Source organism: Onychostruthus taczanowskii, unplaced genomic scaffold (assembly GCF_017590055.1).
Source record: "Onychostruthus taczanowskii isolate IOZ18803 unplaced genomic scaffold, ASM1759005v1 scaffold24, whole genome shotgun sequence".
Taxonomy (NCBI): domain Eukaryota; kingdom Metazoa; phylum Chordata; class Aves; order Passeriformes; family Passeridae; genus Onychostruthus; species Onychostruthus taczanowskii.
Genome location: NW_024499684.1, coordinates 4,811,959 through 4,828,500, shown reverse-complemented (window position 1 = coordinate 4,828,500; position 16,542 = coordinate 4,811,959). Strand labels below are relative to the sequence as shown.

Below are 16,542 nucleotides of genomic sequence, written 5' to 3'. Positions count from 1 at the left end.
TTAGTAGCCCCTTGAATTCTGCTACAGTTCATGTAATTCTCATCATGCGGATCAGCTCCCTGTGGAAATTTTCTTCCTGCCAGCACAGTTATTTACTTTCTCTTTCTGCATTTCTCATTGTCACCGAAACACCACCTCTGACAATGTTCAACCTCTTCTAATCCCTTAAAAAAAAACCACAAAAAAAAAAAAAACACTTGTCAGTCATTTATTTATTTATTTCCAACCTACTCTAAATTTAAACAGCATTGCTGTGTCCGCAGAGTGAGTGCTGGCTCAGATGCCAAATTTGTTTCCTGGAGCTACGTGGCCTGCCCTTTTATTTTTCTGAAGAGTCAAGCAGAGAAAAAATTGTTTTCTTTTAGCCTTTACTTTCTTAATCACTGGAGAAGCCCCCAACAGACACAGCGTGATGAGAGAGGATTGTTACCTGCTTTCTGAGCTGATGACTCAACACTCTCATTTCTTAGTGCTTGCACAGAAAGGGTTTGGGTGGATTTCAAGAATAGCAGGGAAAAACCATTTGCTGCATCTCAAATGTCTGAGACTATTTGGTGTTGATAAGAGCTCTCTTTCTTCCTCATTAACTGATTGCTTCTCCTTCTTTTAATGCACACAGCTCTGCCTGGGGCTTTCAGAGACCAAGGATTGGGTGGAGACTGAGCTCCATTTTCTCCCTTGCTTCAGCACCATGTTAACTAGATAGGGTCAGAGTTATAATTTCACATATCAGAGAGCACAGAAAACTTTCTCCTTGCTGGTATCTCCTAGTAATACTAGGTCAGGTCCTCAGAAAAGGACTCTTCAAGTGATAAATGTAGTTTGTAAGGAGGTTGTGCCAGTCTCCCCTCTTAGAGTTGGGTTAACAGTTCATGAGAAAATGGGTTTGGAAGGACTCTCCAGGATCCTCAGGTTATGTGCTGTTGTAGGCCTTTGTTTCACCAAATATCTCACTGACACATTCTGTAAAATCCATCTTAGAATTGTCTTTTCTGCTCTGAGTAAAACACACCACAGACCTTCCACCTGAATTATCACAAGCTTAACTATCTTGTTTGTACTATTTTTACATAATGGTCCTTTTGCTATCATTGTCTTTTATCTCTCCTTTCCTTTTCAGTTGTTTGCTCTCTTTGGAATTCAGCCCTGCATTATGTTTATTGAGAAGAATAATAAGCTCTTGGCATTTTCATTAATAGACTAATCAAAGCACACTTCTCTCAAAAGAGGTATCTCCTACCGTGCTGGCTTCTCTGCTCTGTGATGCTTGGGTTTCAATTAACCTCTCCAAACACAGCTGATGGAGCTATCTGCAATCCTCCAGAGAACTGCTGACCAGAGCTCCTTTTCCCTGGGCACTGCCTGATTCTCTCCTTCAGCTAATGGAAATGGCAGTCCACTGCCTCACAGTTGCTCTCACATCTGGAACTCCCAGATTACAGCTCCATCACTCTGCTGGTCTCCAGCACACACTCTTTTATTTCACAATTATCTTAGGTATTAGATTAAAAGGTGTAAAATTAACTGTACCAGGATTATGTGTGGTTTTTAAAAGTTAAAGAAAATGGAGGTTTTTTTCCATTACTGTTCCTGTAAGAGGTATAGAAAGCAAGATCAGAGTTGTTATTAAATTCTTAGCTTTGATAAAAGAACCGTGTTCACACTTGATGGTTGCCCAGTGCAAATTTCTGCAAAACCAAGACCAAGACTAAATCAAATGATGAAGATTCTTTGTGAAGAGAGGTTCAATTTAAAAACAGGGCAGAGTTTGTTGAAAAAATAAATGCCATTCCAAACTTTCCTTTCACTGTGTTCAATTCATGATTGGACCTGGAATCACCTACCTGAAGCGCATGGAAATGGCAGCATCAGGGTGCCGCCATATGGAGCTGCCAGAACAAAGGTCTGCTAAAAATACTGGAAGTGGTTTTGAAAATTGATGCCAATTCTTGGAATTTCAGGCACTTAAGTGCATTCAAAACCCTGATTAGATGAATGGAAATTTCACTCTGAAGGGCTGAGCATTCAGATATGCAATGGCTCCATCTCGTCGGGAATCTAGGCCAAATTGCTTTTGAAAATCTCAGTAGGGTGCTTATTTGCATTTTTGGCATCAGAATACTTCTGAAAATATGGTGGCAAGGCTGCCATCCATCAAACACTTCAGCAGGTGCTGAGATTTTATGCAAGCACTTGGCTGAGTTTCTGTATTCACACACTTAAAATTTACCATGTGCCTGGCTGCCTGGAGGATCAGAGACCACCTCTGCAGGTTTTAGGCCCTCAAGGTTATATATTTGAAAACTCTGGATTTGCCTAGTCTGCAAACAAACCGTAAGCTGACACACTGCATGCTTTCCTCAACCTCTTCACTGAAACTTTAAAGCAATCCATATATGTTAGGTAATATTTAATAGAGGGGATTATGGAAAAGCCTTTTCCAAATGAGAAAATTGCATTCAAGTTTGTTATCTGCTGTCCCCCCTTCACAAACGTTATGACTGCATATTTATTTTTCTACTACTACTACTAGAGAGAGTGTAGCAAGAAAATCTATCTTTTTTTTCCTCTCTTCAGAGATTGTCAGCAGCATTATCTTTAAGGTGCTGGATATCATATTGCTTATAGCATGTTGCTTTTAGCATTACCAGCACAAATATAGGGGTTGATGAGCCTCCAGGTGCAGGGCTAAAGGACAAGATTTTTTTCCTGTGACTGTCCTCTCACCTCCCTTCTTTTGCTGGGAAAACTGGGCAAGCACAGCTGGTGTCCAGTGTGATGGAGAGGTTCCATTTCACCAACCTCCCTGGCCTCTGGCAGAGGGAGGAGGAGCAGCCCCAAGTGATGAATCAAGTGATGGCTGAGCTGGTGACCATCCCTGCCTGCAGGAAGCCACTTGGGAGGATGCAGAGCTGGTCAGGTTTTATTTCTAACACCTATTTTGGCCTTTAGAAGAAGGGAGCCAGGGAAGGAAGGGCTGGGCCAGAGCTCCACACTGCAATGTGCTCCGTAACTCATTTTTGCAGCCCTGAAGTAGTTTTTAAATCGTCCTTCAGTGCTTTATCAGAGGAGGTGCTGATCACCTGCAAGGATGACTTTTATAGAACCAGCATGACTCATCTGTGGGCATATTTTTAAAACCTCTTCTTTTCCCCCAAACCTCCCCAAATCAGTCTGGGAAAATGATTGCAATTATTCAGATTGTGCTACTTTAAGTTATCTAACCTCAGAAGCCACCTGCTGCAAAACAGGCCCAATCCAGCTAAAGCTGGGCAGAGGAAGGAAGGAAAGGTTTCCTTCCTGCTCCCATCCATGACTTGCTCCTTGTCTCTGAATAATCCTGTGTGCCTGCCATGCTTTGTTTTCCCTTTGTGAGAGGAGGGCAGTGATGCCAGCAGGGCTGGGACTGGAGTCATTAAAGGCCTGATAGCACATCAATAAGCTGCAATCAGAAAGTACCACATGATTACTCTTCCTCGAGGCTGTCAGGTTTTATGAAGGGGGAAACAGGGAGCTCAGGTACATGTAAATTTTAAGCATTTCATTCTAGGGGAAAAAAAAAGAAGAAAAAGTCCCTCCACAGCTCTTGCATTTAAATACAGTCCAATTTTGATGATCCAACTAAAAAGTCTTGGTTTTCCCAAAGCCAGTCCCTTGCCATTTGTTTGCAGTCCTGCAAAGCTCCTAAGCTCTGCAGAATTAAAGCTTCACAGCAGCTTGCTTTAGGGAAGAGAAGCAGCAGCCTGCAACTGCAGGAGGTTGTTGCCAGACTTTGAAGTCTGGGCTCGAGATAAGGGGAAACGACACTGCAAAGAAACTGTGTTATTAAAAGACATTCTCCTTTTGATTCAAGTTCTCTGGTATTAAACTTCAGCAGGCCCACATTTCAAGACTGACTAAAGGGTCTTGAGTTATTGGTACATATTTCAGTGATAGGTTTTTCTCCAGGGCACAATATTTTCAGTACACTGCACGTTGGGCACAGGCTCTCACTCTCTTGTCTGTATCTTGTCATGTAGTAATCATAAACCTGACCTCCCTGGAAAGCTTTTTGGAGAGGCTTTAGGCCACCCAAGACAGGTTTTCAGTCTCTTAAGGGTAGGACTGGGCAGGACAAAGGTCCATGCTGGGGCATTTAAGTGACAAGCTTTAAATCTTTCAATGAAACACATATTTTTTGTTTACTGAGCACAAGGTAAAAATGCTTTTTCACAAGCATAAAGACAGAAAATTTCTACCAGCTACACTCACTGCACTAATTCAGAATTCATTTATTTTTCTTTGTTCTGCCACCCAGCTGTAAAATATATCTGTGTTCTCTCTGTGCAAATGGAGGCTCGTTTTCCTTGTAACTGGAATATTTCAGTAAAGTTAAGGCACCACAGTGTGAAGGCACAAGACTGCAGGCAAGAACTTGCAGAATAACTTCACCAGGGAGTGATTAATGGGCTTTATCTTCCCTGGTGACACCAGCCCACATGGCACAGGCTTCTCCTCTGCCAGCAGGGACTGGTTCCCCTGCACATCCCAGCTGCACCGAGCTCAGAGCATCGCTGCCCATGGCTGGGTCTGCACTCCTGAGTCATCCAGGGAAGGGGCAGGGAGAAATCCTCGCCTGCTCGTCCTCCTGTCCCCTCCTCACCTGGCTGGGGTCCACACAGGATGAGCCATCTGCAGGACTGGGCTGTCCTGGTGTGATTCAGCATCTCCCAGTGGCCACTCCAGAGGCAGCCCCGTGTCCCTGGGGGCAGAGCCACAGCACCCACGCTGGCCCCTTGTGATCCTCACTCTTCACCAACATTTCTGAGAGAAATCTCGTTTCTTTTCCTTGAAGGAAGCTGAGCTGGCCAAGTTCTAACCGAGCATTGGACTAATAAAAATTTAAAATAATTCCTCTGAGGTCATTCTGACTTTACACTGGAAAAACTGAGATAAGACTTTATGACCAAGGAAGGCAGTTAAATTGTGTGAGTTAGAAAGGGCTAAAGATGCCAAATGTTTATTATCACTTACTGAATAACTTGTATAAGTTTAAAAGACACTGAATTTATAATAGTACAACTCACAAGGATCCCAAAGGCATTTCAGTTATAAACTATTCTGTGTAAGTCTTCTTGTAACTAAATAAATAAAGTCCTAAGATATGGCACAGGAAACCTCAACTGAGGCCTTTTTAAGTCGGTATTTTTTCACAGACCCTAGGAAAACAAAGATGCTGTAATTTCAGTTAGCCTGAACAATTAATATAAGTGGAGAAAAAAACCCTGAAGAAAATATTTCCAAGGTTTATGATTTCAATGTCACCATATTTGTACACCATAAATCAAGATGAAAGGCTGTTAAAAAAGAAAAAATCTATTTTCATTTAAAATCAAATTAGGACTTTTTCTTTTTTTTTTAAAGCCACATTTCTCTTGTGGGGGATTTTCCAAAAAATATCTTCTTTGGGAGAATTACTATGGTTTGCCAACTGCCCACTTTTGCAGTTGCACATTTTATCTGCCAGTAGAGCTGGTGAAACACTTTGGGTGATAAAAATTAAAGCCACAGGACAAAATGGGCACTTTTCACTGGCATGTACCAGTATCAGTGAAACTAATTGGAAAGACTCCTTGTTTTCACTTGTTTTCCAAGACAGTGAAATTTGCAGCCTGGTCAGAGCAGCCCCTTGGGGTGACAGGCCAGTGTCCTGTCCCTGTCCCAGTGAGTGCTGCCCAGCCAGTTCTTCAGGAGAATTACTCCAAAGAAAGCACTGGAAACATCCTCCCCATCCTGAGCAGTTCCTCTGCTGCCTGGTTTGATGCAGGAGCTGTGCTTTGCCCATTCTGCCCTTAACACCCTTAATCTCTGGGCTCTGTCTATTCTGGATTTATAGAAGGAGATTATATGTCATAAAATTATGGCAATTGAAAATTTCTGACAGGTTAACTCTTGAAGTCAGAGGCAGAAATTTATAGGGGTTTTTTTTTGGGTTTTTTTTTCCATCAATGCTGATGCACAACTTAAAAATACCCAAAAGATTTCATAAAATGTTTGGACCAACAATATTCAACTTAATGGCTGCACAAGCACAGGGAAAACAGGCTGGGATTGAGCATAACAAATTTCTTTAGAGATTCAAAAGAAGATTCCTGTATCCTTTATCCAGTGCTGGGATGCAGATAAATAATTTTAACTTCAAATACATGAACGTGTAGGGTAACTTGAGGAAATGCTGAATCTCAGGGCAGCATTTTTTTCTCTTGTACAGAGGAGCCTAAATGCTGATGTTTTGGGTTTTACCACCTATGTTCTCATATTCTGCTGCCTGTCTAGGTACAGAGTACAGAGGAGCCTAAATGCTGATGTTTTGGGTTTTACCACCTATGTTCTCATATTAGACTGCTCCCTGTCTAGGTACAGGTGGAAGAGGCAATTTCTTGAGGGAAAAGACAACTTCTGCATAAATTCTAATGCTCATATTGTCTAACTCCTTGTAATGAGTAATGGATTTGGGAAGAGATTCCAAAACCGATGGTTTGCATTCTCATCAAGCAACGGAACACTTTGGAACAGACCTACTAGAGCACAGCAATGTGACAGGAATTAAATACCAGTTTCTCCCAGTTTGTCCCTAAATACTGATGGTTGCTCACAAGAGTCTGCTCAAGGATCTGAGCCTTGTGTCTCTCTTACTGAACTAAGAGCTGCTGAAACGTTTCCAGGTGTTTGGGAAAGGGGCAGGGTGAGACAATGCTGTGACTGACCTGGAAGGGTACCACAGTGAGGCAGTGCTGCAGCTACCTGGAATTTTAGCTTCCCTTCTAACACGAAGGACAGATTACCAAGTATTTTCCCTCAGCTTCTTTTTATGGTTTACACTAGAAATTGTCAGCCTTGGTTTTATGCTCTGTTATGCTGAATGATGGGGAGAAGGGAAGGGTTTGCCAAAGGAAAAGGATAGTAAAAGCAGGGAAAATGAGCTAGATACTTCCAGCTACAGTAAAAGCATCTCAGCTTTATTGTTGTCCTCTTGTGAGGTTTTACATGCTGCTTTAAATGATGATACATTAGCCTTGGGAGAAAATACTAAAAAGCATTCGTGTATGACACAGAATATCTCAGATAGCTAAAGAATAAAATATGGAGCCTTTATTCTTTACAACCTAAGCCTTCCTTTACTAAATATAAACATTAAAATGTATAGGCTTAAGTACAAATTTTCCAGAGGATTTTTTCTCATTGTGAAGTATTTTATATCCCCAATAATACAGTGTAATGGCTGAAGCAAAGATGAGGTGGCAGTGCTCATTGTGTGAAAGATGAGTAATAAAATCATCAGCGTACAAATGATTTTTTAATTAGGTTTTAATCTGTGTATTTAGAGAAGTTATTTCTGTGTGAATTCCACACTGATAATTTTTATCTCGGTACCACAGCTGCAGTCACTAATGGCTGATGCCATGGACATCCTTGAAGGAAAAAGTGAAGAACATGTGTGGACTAAAACTGAGAAGCTAAAAAGCAGCAGCAAAGGGCAGGAGAGTATATTGCTCCCTAGGGAGTAAAATTCCACCTGAGTCGTATCTATTTGAAAGGTTAAAAAAAATGTAACTGCTATTTGAAACCTGACTGCACCCCTTGAACTCTGCTAGTGCTCAGGCACTGGCCACAAATACATGTTTATTGCTTGATTTAGCCCCTGTGGCTGAACTTTGTCCATGCTAATAGTCTCATGGGGTTGTCTAACTCATGAACACAAAAAGACAAAAAAACCAACCTGAATAGCTTCTTTCTGGCTGATAATTAGAATTCTCTTTATCTTTGTCACAAGTGGTACTGTGCTAATTGGATGTGGGGGGGGAAGTTGTTAGGGAATGAAATTCAGTCCAACAAATTAAGTCTCTTAGTGGAGCTCAAATGAGGCTTTGGTGATGTGAGAGGTAAAAGACATGTAAATGCTTCTCTGGAGTCTGTGCACAGCAACTGGTCAATCTAATTCTGAAAGGATTTGTGAAATGCAGAGAGCCTTGTGCTGCTTCTCAGTGCAGATGAGTCTGACCTGGCAGAATGAGCAATAGGTGGGGCTGGGCTGTAAGAGGAGTGTCTCACATTTTCACAAAGTCTCTCAAACCAGAGCAAATCACAGCTCCCTCAGGTCTCAGAGGGATGCTCTCTCACTCTGCACTGTGGATGCAGTGACAGGCTGGGGAACAGAGGGTTTGGATTTCTGCACTGGCACGACTTGGAATTGCCCTTCCTTGGGGCTGGGGGTTTGCAGACAGATCTCAGGTGAGACACTGGAAACCCCAGACCCTGCCTACAAGACAGAGATGTCTGAGAGACACCACAGGGGTGGAGGGTCAAGGTGTTCTCAACGTGATTACATTCATTATATTCCTAAGTTATTTCAATTGCAATTTGAGAAGGCATCTATCTCTCCTTAGAGAAAGTCTGAGTAGGTGTGTATTGCCTCAGTTAGCTGTCAGATCAGTGGCTTTTAATAAAGTTTTCCAAGAACAGAATGTTTTCAGAAACTAATCAGATCTTAAGTGCCCCAAATTATAGACAGACTGGGTTCCATCTCTTTCAAAAGCTTGTGAGGTAAAACAAAGGACAAATATTCCTATTTTTTTGACATTGCACCAGGATAGTCTCTAAATTTCTCACACCTGCCTACAGATCATGAGAATCTTTTGCAACACGAATGCTGCACATGATATAAATTATATATACTTTTACAATTACATATATTTTCCTTCCTTATATAATAAACATTGTTCTCTGGATGAGTGTAAATGACATAGCTACAAATAGCCTATTCCCTGTACTTCTCTAATACTTAACCTTCCCATTTTACACAGTAGGCTTAAATATCAAAGACAGATTTCCAAAGTTTTTCCAAAAGTCAGCATTTTAACCCAAAGGTGTTTGAATAACCAGCCTGATTTTCACAACTCTGAAAGTCCACAGGTCAGAGGCTGTTTGGAATTAATTAAACAGAGATAGCTAAATATTTATTAAAGGTTCCTTAAAATTTTGGCTGTTCCTATATTTTTTAATACCAAGTGACTAATATCCCACTGCAAATTCAGTAAAACAAAGTATTTTCTTTCTTTCTATTTGTCTGTATGTATGTACATCCTCTATATATCTCTGGATACTTTTCTGTATAATTTTAACAAAAATCAAGCTAACATCTACAAACGGACTGGTATCCCATATTATGCCACATAAATCTGTGCATAACTCAATATTTGGGATTGAAATTTACTGAATGCATTAAAACCTGCTCCCTGCCATTACAAAATTTGGTGCTTCAAAATTAGTTTGCATTCTGAGCATATGTTTGCATTTAATTTCTGACAACTCACATAACTATTTGATTTGAGGCATCTTGTTCCAGGCAGAACTCACTGTTTGTTTCATAATACTAAAATATTTTTCTGCATTATGTCAGAACAAAGAAATGAAAAGCATCATCAACTTTACTTTTTTCCAAAAAAAAATGCATTTCAGCATATTCAGCATGTTCTTAGGAAAAAATTCTGTTTAAATAGAAGAGACAGGAGAACACTCAGGGAGCTCGGGGGGAGAGAGATTTGTTGGATTTTTTGGTGGTTTGTGGTTGTTGTTTTTTAAATCAGCTCTAATTAAGAATTTTACATTAGTTTAAAGGTATCTAACACATTACCAAGGAGGAGGATTAAATCTGGTGATTAAAATTTTCTGTGGTGTGGATTACCACATCACTTGAGCTAGAACCATTTCCAAAATTTCAGGATTTCTCAGCTCCCTCATCACAGGACACTGATTGCAGGAGCCTGCAAAGAACCTTCACACACATCTAGTTTCAAGGTAGTTATTTGTATTTTTGCTATTGAATGAATTTACATATATTGGAAAGCAAAAAACAGAACATAAAGGAGTTTACACAATAAATGCAAAGCTATAAATGCAAAGCTCTGGAAAGCTGACAGCTATGCTCCCACCAGTGAAGTTTGGCTTTTGCAATAGAAACAGCTGTTGCACCTAATGAAAGCACTCAACAGTTTTCTCTAATGCAGCAGGGTTATAGCAGGGCCTATTTTCCAAATGGTTAAAGGGTCTGTCAGAATTGCCATTACAAACCATTGTTTTCAGGGTTTTATATTCCAGAGTCAGCCATAAAAAATTCATTCAGGCTGAAATCTGATATCAAAGGGCACAAAGCCTGACACCCAAACACTTTTCCTCTTGTCATAGTGGAGGGTTTATGAAATTAGCTTGGAATTAATCTGAACAATTTTGAATTTACAGGACTGACAAAGTAGCAATAGATCTGTAGCTTCAAGTGGTTTGGGTGCTGCACTGCTCATCCAATTCACTGACAGATTTACGTTTTTAAGCCAGCTAATTTATCAAATGGGCTAATTATTTTGTGAGCTTAAACACCAGCAAATGAAAAATTACTTCATAATTAGCTGGGAAAAAAGAGATCAGAGCATGGAAGGTGCTTCTCTCAGTGCTACCAGGCTGTGCCTGCAGCCATGAGGAGAACTGACCCAGGAAAGCCCAAATTGCCTTGGGAGAGGGAGAAACATCCTCCCACAGAGCCTTTATCCACATCCTAGGGATCCCTGAGGAGTGCCTCAGAGTCAGGGAAAATGGGTCTGGTCAGTCTCCCAATGTCCCTATTCTGCAGAATTTTACTGACACTTCTGCTCACAGTCCCCTGGATAAAATTTGACCAGCAATTGAGGGAAACAGACACCCTCAAAGCTTTCCAGCAATTAGTGGAGGGACTGAGTCACAGCCTACTTCAGGAATATGGACACTCCTAAGATAGATTTACCCACTTCCTTCTTTTTATAGGTGCCAGAAATTCCCAAACTCAACTTGCTTCTGGCCAGACCACTGGGCTCACAGAGGATTTGAGGGAACATACTAAGGCTTAGAATTATTTTTCTTGGTTACTGGCTCTGTCCAAAATACGTTGTAAATTGAGCCTTGAAGGTATTTAAATATCACAACTTCAGCATTGCATGAGAATGAACTTCTCTGAAGCTCCCTCTTATGCATGGGAATCCCACCTAAAATTGCCAATAGGAAACATGAAGGAAAAAAGAATCAAACCCTCTTTCTAAAAGGGGCTTAAGTCTTCACCAGTCAAGAAAAGTAGAAATGTATTTCTGCTTACTAGACTTTAAAGTGTAAATTCTCTTTTTAATTCAAATTATAGTTGAATTTATTATTTTAGCAAGAATTATTTAGCCCAGTGGTTTAAGCAATGATCTCTGATGCACGAGGCTCAGCAGTAATGAACAGGAAACTCCAAGAGATTTTGAGGGAAATTAAGATGATAACTCAGCTCTGTCCCACAAAACTCCAGACACTGAGAATTAAGCAGAGGGAGACACTCCCCAAATAGCACATCAGTGCTGGGACTGGCAGTAAAGCTGAATAACTCAAGGAATCAGGACTCTGCATGGTCAATGAAGGCCTTTACAGCAGCCACAGGAAGGCAGAGGTGGTTAGAGTATCTCAGATAAGTAAAACAGCACCCCTTTCCTCTACAGAGCCTTTGCCCCTCTGCAGTGTTGTGAAAAAAAAAAAAAAAAAAAAAAAAAAAAAAAAAGAAAGAAAGAAAAAAGATATTACTTTCCTATCTCCTAACCATAAATTCATTAATAAAGCCTCACAATATTGTTACAGTGAGAGGCATTTCATTAAATAAATAGATACTTCAGAGCCTGCCAACCAGAAACTTTTGACATCCAACGAGGGAAGAGCTGTGTAAGTGGAAGTGCCAGGATGGCTTTGCTTCCTCTACCAAGATAATACTGCAGCTCTACTTCTCCCCTCCATTTAGCCCCCAGGCTTTTGTAGCAGTTTCACAGGATCCTCTTAACATCATTTGAACAGCCAAAGGAGAGACAGGAGTTGGCAAATAAACACTTTCCTCCACTTCCACATGTGAGACACTTCATAAAACCTTCACAACTGAGTTTACCTCAAGGGCATCACATACTTTGCAATTTAGATAAGTTATTATGCCCATCATTTGCTGAGCTCAGTGGAATGCCTGTTTCATAAATCTGAAAGCAGAGCAAACATGGATGAGTGAATAAAAGAACAGATGTAACTTACATAAGGATAAGAATATAACAAAAGCTGCACTAATATATGTGAATATAAAATGAAGTAAAATTAGCGAACATATTATACAATATTTTAGCCAGGCATGTAGATTTTGAGCAGTTGACCTCTGCTCGCCACATCTCTGCCTTCTGCAACAAGGACGTCTGATGAACTGTGCTCTTCCACTGACATTATCTCTTAATTGAAAATCAAGCCATGGAAAAGGGCCACAGACTTGCTGGGCTCTCAGTCAGCCAAAGGAGCAAGGAGGGAGATTCATGGCATGTTGATGGGAAGTGGACATGCTGCTGAATAGCATTTGCTGGCTCCTCCAGCAGCTTTTGATGGATATGACTTTGTTACACCTGATAAAGTCGTCCAAGCCCACGCCACAGCCACTGGGAGCTCACACAGGCTTCAAAAGCCACTGAGTTCTAGTGCACTTTCTTGGCTCAAACTTGGCTATTCCCAAATTTAGAGAAGGAAACCAGTTCCTGGTTTATTCCCTGTTTGGGGCTGTGTGTTTTATCAATGTGTGGACTCACTGTGAAAAGGGAAAGCAAAAGGTGGGAAAGGGTTGGGAAAGGATATTTTTTGAAACAGGAGTAGAAGTCTAATGTGCAATGTAGTCAGAAAAGTGCAAGTGCAAAAGAAAAACAGTGTTAGTGGCACCAGTTCAGGTAGACTAGGAGTGAAGGAAACCAAGAGCAGAACAACCAGGTAAAAAATGCAAGAATTTTCCTTGGAGTTGACTGAAGAGTGGCTTCATATCAAGATTACAGAAAACACTGAGACATTCTGGAAAGGATTAACTCTGAATCAGCAACAGCCTCGAGAGAGAAAAAAAAATGTGGCAGAGGTTCTAACCTCATGCTGAGTAAAGTTTTTAGATCAAGCAGAGGGAGTGGGGACAGTACAAGGGCAGAAAACTATATTTGCCCCGCAGAAGCTCAGTGATATTAAAGAATTGTAGGCAATCCAAGAGTCCCAGCAATAAATTCAGCCCCACCACAGGGACAATTAAAGCACAACAGGATTCAAAGAACTTTTTGAGTAAGAGAGAGGTGACAGTGGGATTTCAGCTGCTATCCATACTCCTGTTCCCCAAAATCAATTTCAATTTCTACTCTGAAATTTCAATTTCTACTCTGGAAGAAGCAATTGCACCCTGCCCATTTCCCACCCTCCAGACACCAGAGTCCCACGAAGCTGAGCTGCTGGGTGGTCAGACACCAAACAGCTCTGCCTCAGCACAGACCAGCACTGCCATGTCAAAACAGCAGCTGTGGCTACTAACAGGAACTTTGGAGCACACAAGGTTTTATTCAGGCTTGAAGGAGACATGGGAAGTTTTCTGCTCCACACCAGAAGGAAATGAAATTTCTGTACATAAAAGCATCGTTTTTTCTCAGCTAAATCAATCAGTCTATAACAGATATCATCCACATCCATAATAGGGCCATGGTAGCTCCAACAGAACACTGCTAATGCTGTCAGGAAGGAGTTTTGTGCTGAGGAGGCCTTTGGTCCATTCCACCAAGCTATAAAGTGTGATAAGTCACCAGAATAATTTTAAATAGCAGCAAATCTGGCAAGTAAGCAGTAAGTGTCCTAAAATAGGAATAATGTAGGTGCTTGTAGCTGTCTGGCAGTTAAATCACAGGCAATTCTGGGCATTGCCAGTCCAGCATAAGGATTTAGGTAAACATTTCCCCAGCCCTTGCTAATAGTGCTGTCAGTTAGAGACGGGCAGCGTGCTCACCTGCTGCCCTCGACCACAGAAGGTCTCCAGCCCTATAAACACTTGTTACCAGGAATTGCTACTGCTCTGAAAAATGGTGTGAATCAACAAGGCTGCTGATAGCAAACACTCTGCTGGACAGGGGTTTCAGGAGAGCTTGTGAAGTACTAAAGGATTGTCTGAGTTCTACTGTAGTTATTAAGCGTAATTCATTAGCAGCATCAACGTGACTTTTTTTCCTTTCCTCATCAACGAAGACTCTTTCCACCATCTGCTTTTAGCACTGGGGCTTTGCTGCTGTGCTGAGGACCTCCAGGCAAACACTGGTTCCATGTTTCACCGAGCTCATCCCTGCACAGTGGGAAGGCACACCGGAGCTGCCTGTCAGAATTCCCTCTTTAGGGCAAGGCTGTGGTGCAAACGAGGCATGGGGAAGCACAGGAATGGAGCATGAGGGACAGCAGATCTTTGGGATCTGCCTCTCAGTTGTATGAACACTTCCAACAGCAGGTCCAAGGTGACAGCTGGGCGCTCAAACAAGCACAGGGAAGAGGCTTAGCCCTGCCCAGGGCAGCTCAGATCCTGGGCAGAGCTCCTCCCTTGCCTTCACTTAGCACAAAAACAGTAAAATCAGGAGTTTATTCCCCCCCCCAATACCTAGCAAGCTCTGTTCTAACTGACTTTAATGGGAAGTATAGATTGGGATTTAATCTTTATTAAAAGATCAGTAGCTTTTCTCAAGCTGCTCCTCCACACCCTGCATAGCCATCCCTGCTTACTCACAGACCCTTCAAGTGCTGCTCCTTTGGTTGTAGTCACTCCAAGGAGTGCTTTAGCAAGCACCTATGGGAGACAAAGGAAAACACTGAGGGGTGTTTCACGTTTGAAGGCAGCTCATTTGCCTTCTATTACTTAAAGCTCCCAAGCAATAAAAATAGAGTCTGTATGCCAGAAGATCCTTTTTGCCATTACCTGTTTTTTTTATAGCTCCTGCAGACATCTTCAAAAACACCTGTCTCTTCCTTGAGCATGGCTCCTCAGAGTTGTATTGGGATTTGGGAAGTCTGGATGTTTAGGCACCACACCACAGAGGATGCACACACACGCAGCCATGCGAGACACGCTTTAATGATATAACAATTTACAGGGTCTGCTTGCTGCTTATCCAAGTAAATTTTGTTCTAAACGAAGTTATTTCCCTAGAGGAGTTTTTCCTTATTGGATTCTGCCTCTTTCTCATTTTATTCCAAACTCTTTAGCAGACTCTATAACTGATATTATGCACTTGTACTCAAATAAATTCACGTTGGTCTGTTAAAAGTTATATGTGCTTTCAAGCCAGCTTGTGATGAGAACAGCTCCCCCATTTTTGGATGAAATCTTCCTTTGGACAGTCAGTAACACAGACATCTGCTCCTTGGAAGGGCCCCTCACAGCAAAGGTTGACAAGTTCTGTGACATCTGTGGCCCATCAGGACTTGGACAAAAGCAGTGGGATGATGGATGGTCTCACAGCATCCCCCTGTTGCAGTCAGTGCCTGTCACAGGGTTAGGAACCATCTGTGGGATGTCTTATCCCAAGGAATGCCCAGGAAGAGCAAGGATATGCTGGCATTGGGGTGTTTCAGGGCACACCAAGAGCACCCAGGAAATTTCAGACCAGAAATGCGGTAAGTTTTTTTTTTTTCAGAAATGGAGAATGAAGTCCCCACAAAGCCCTTCTTTGAAGAGGAGGCTGCTCCAGGTGACCTCCAGAGTCCCTTACAGTGAAATCTTGCCATGATTGTAATTCAGCTGCAGCCAGCAAGTGCTGCTTCCACCTCCCTGCACGGCACAAGCAAATCAATCAGGATGGCATCCAGAGAGCAGGGCTCAGCACTCACAGCAGCCAGGCACTCCCCTTTATCCATCACTGGCCAGCAGGTACAAAAGGGCAGGATCAGAAATATTTTTATATGCTCCAAACAAGGCCTGTGTGATCCTTATCTGTGTGTGAATCTATAGGATGTCATCTTCAAGAACTCCTGCAGGTTCAAATCAAACCCTAAGGCAGAGGGACACCACATTTTGTCTCAGCTGATAAGCCTTCTGCAGTTCATCCCTCCAGCTAATCCTGTTGCAGTATTACCCAAAGAGCCCCGTGTTTCCACTGCAGACAGAAACTGCATTAGACATCTACCAAAACCAGCAGTATTTACAGATTGTGACCAGTCTTAGAGACCAATGGAAAACCATTTCAGTAAAGAATGAGCTGATCAGCTGGGTATTCACACAGAACACTGATCATTTTCTTCTCCCAGCAAACTCAGAACTGAGATTCAGAGCAAAGTAATTGACTTACAGTCCATCCAGCTACTTCTGGTGCACTAATTATGCTTTTCACCTTCTCACTCCATGTCGGAATAGAAACGCCTTGATGTGTGGCACTGAGGAGAGGCAGACACAACCCTGCTCATTCAGCTGATTTTCCCCAAGAATAAAAGAGCAGAAACACTTTGAGACATGACTTGTCAGTGCTGCAGGTCTGTGCTGATGGCTGTGCCACTGCTACAGCAGCTTCTGGCTCCAAGGGCACACACAGAGGCCTTGTCCTTCCCCACTTTCCTCTGGCATAAAAAAGTAGTGTAATTTCCTTCAGGTGGGCCAGACAAGTTGGCTTTTCTTGTCCTGTTTCAGGTTTTCACTCAGCCACCAGCCTGGAG

The 16,542-nt window shown here is 42.0% G+C and overlaps 1 protein-coding gene across 1 annotated transcript in view; it reads left to right on the top strand.

The window, feature by feature from the left end:
• Positions 1 to 7,547, top strand: part of SPATA16 (spermatogenesis associated 16) — a 138,241-nt gene extending 130,694 nt beyond the window's left edge. Inside the window, 3 exon segments of the mRNA XM_041406076.1 lie at positions 2,764 to 2,878; positions 2,881 to 2,915; positions 7,419 to 7,547. Of these exon segments, the coding sequence (XP_041262010.1) occupies positions 2,764 to 2,878; positions 2,881 to 2,915; positions 7,419 to 7,547 (279 nt within the window).
• The last annotated feature ends 8,995 nt before the right edge of the window (positions 7,548 to 16,542 follow it).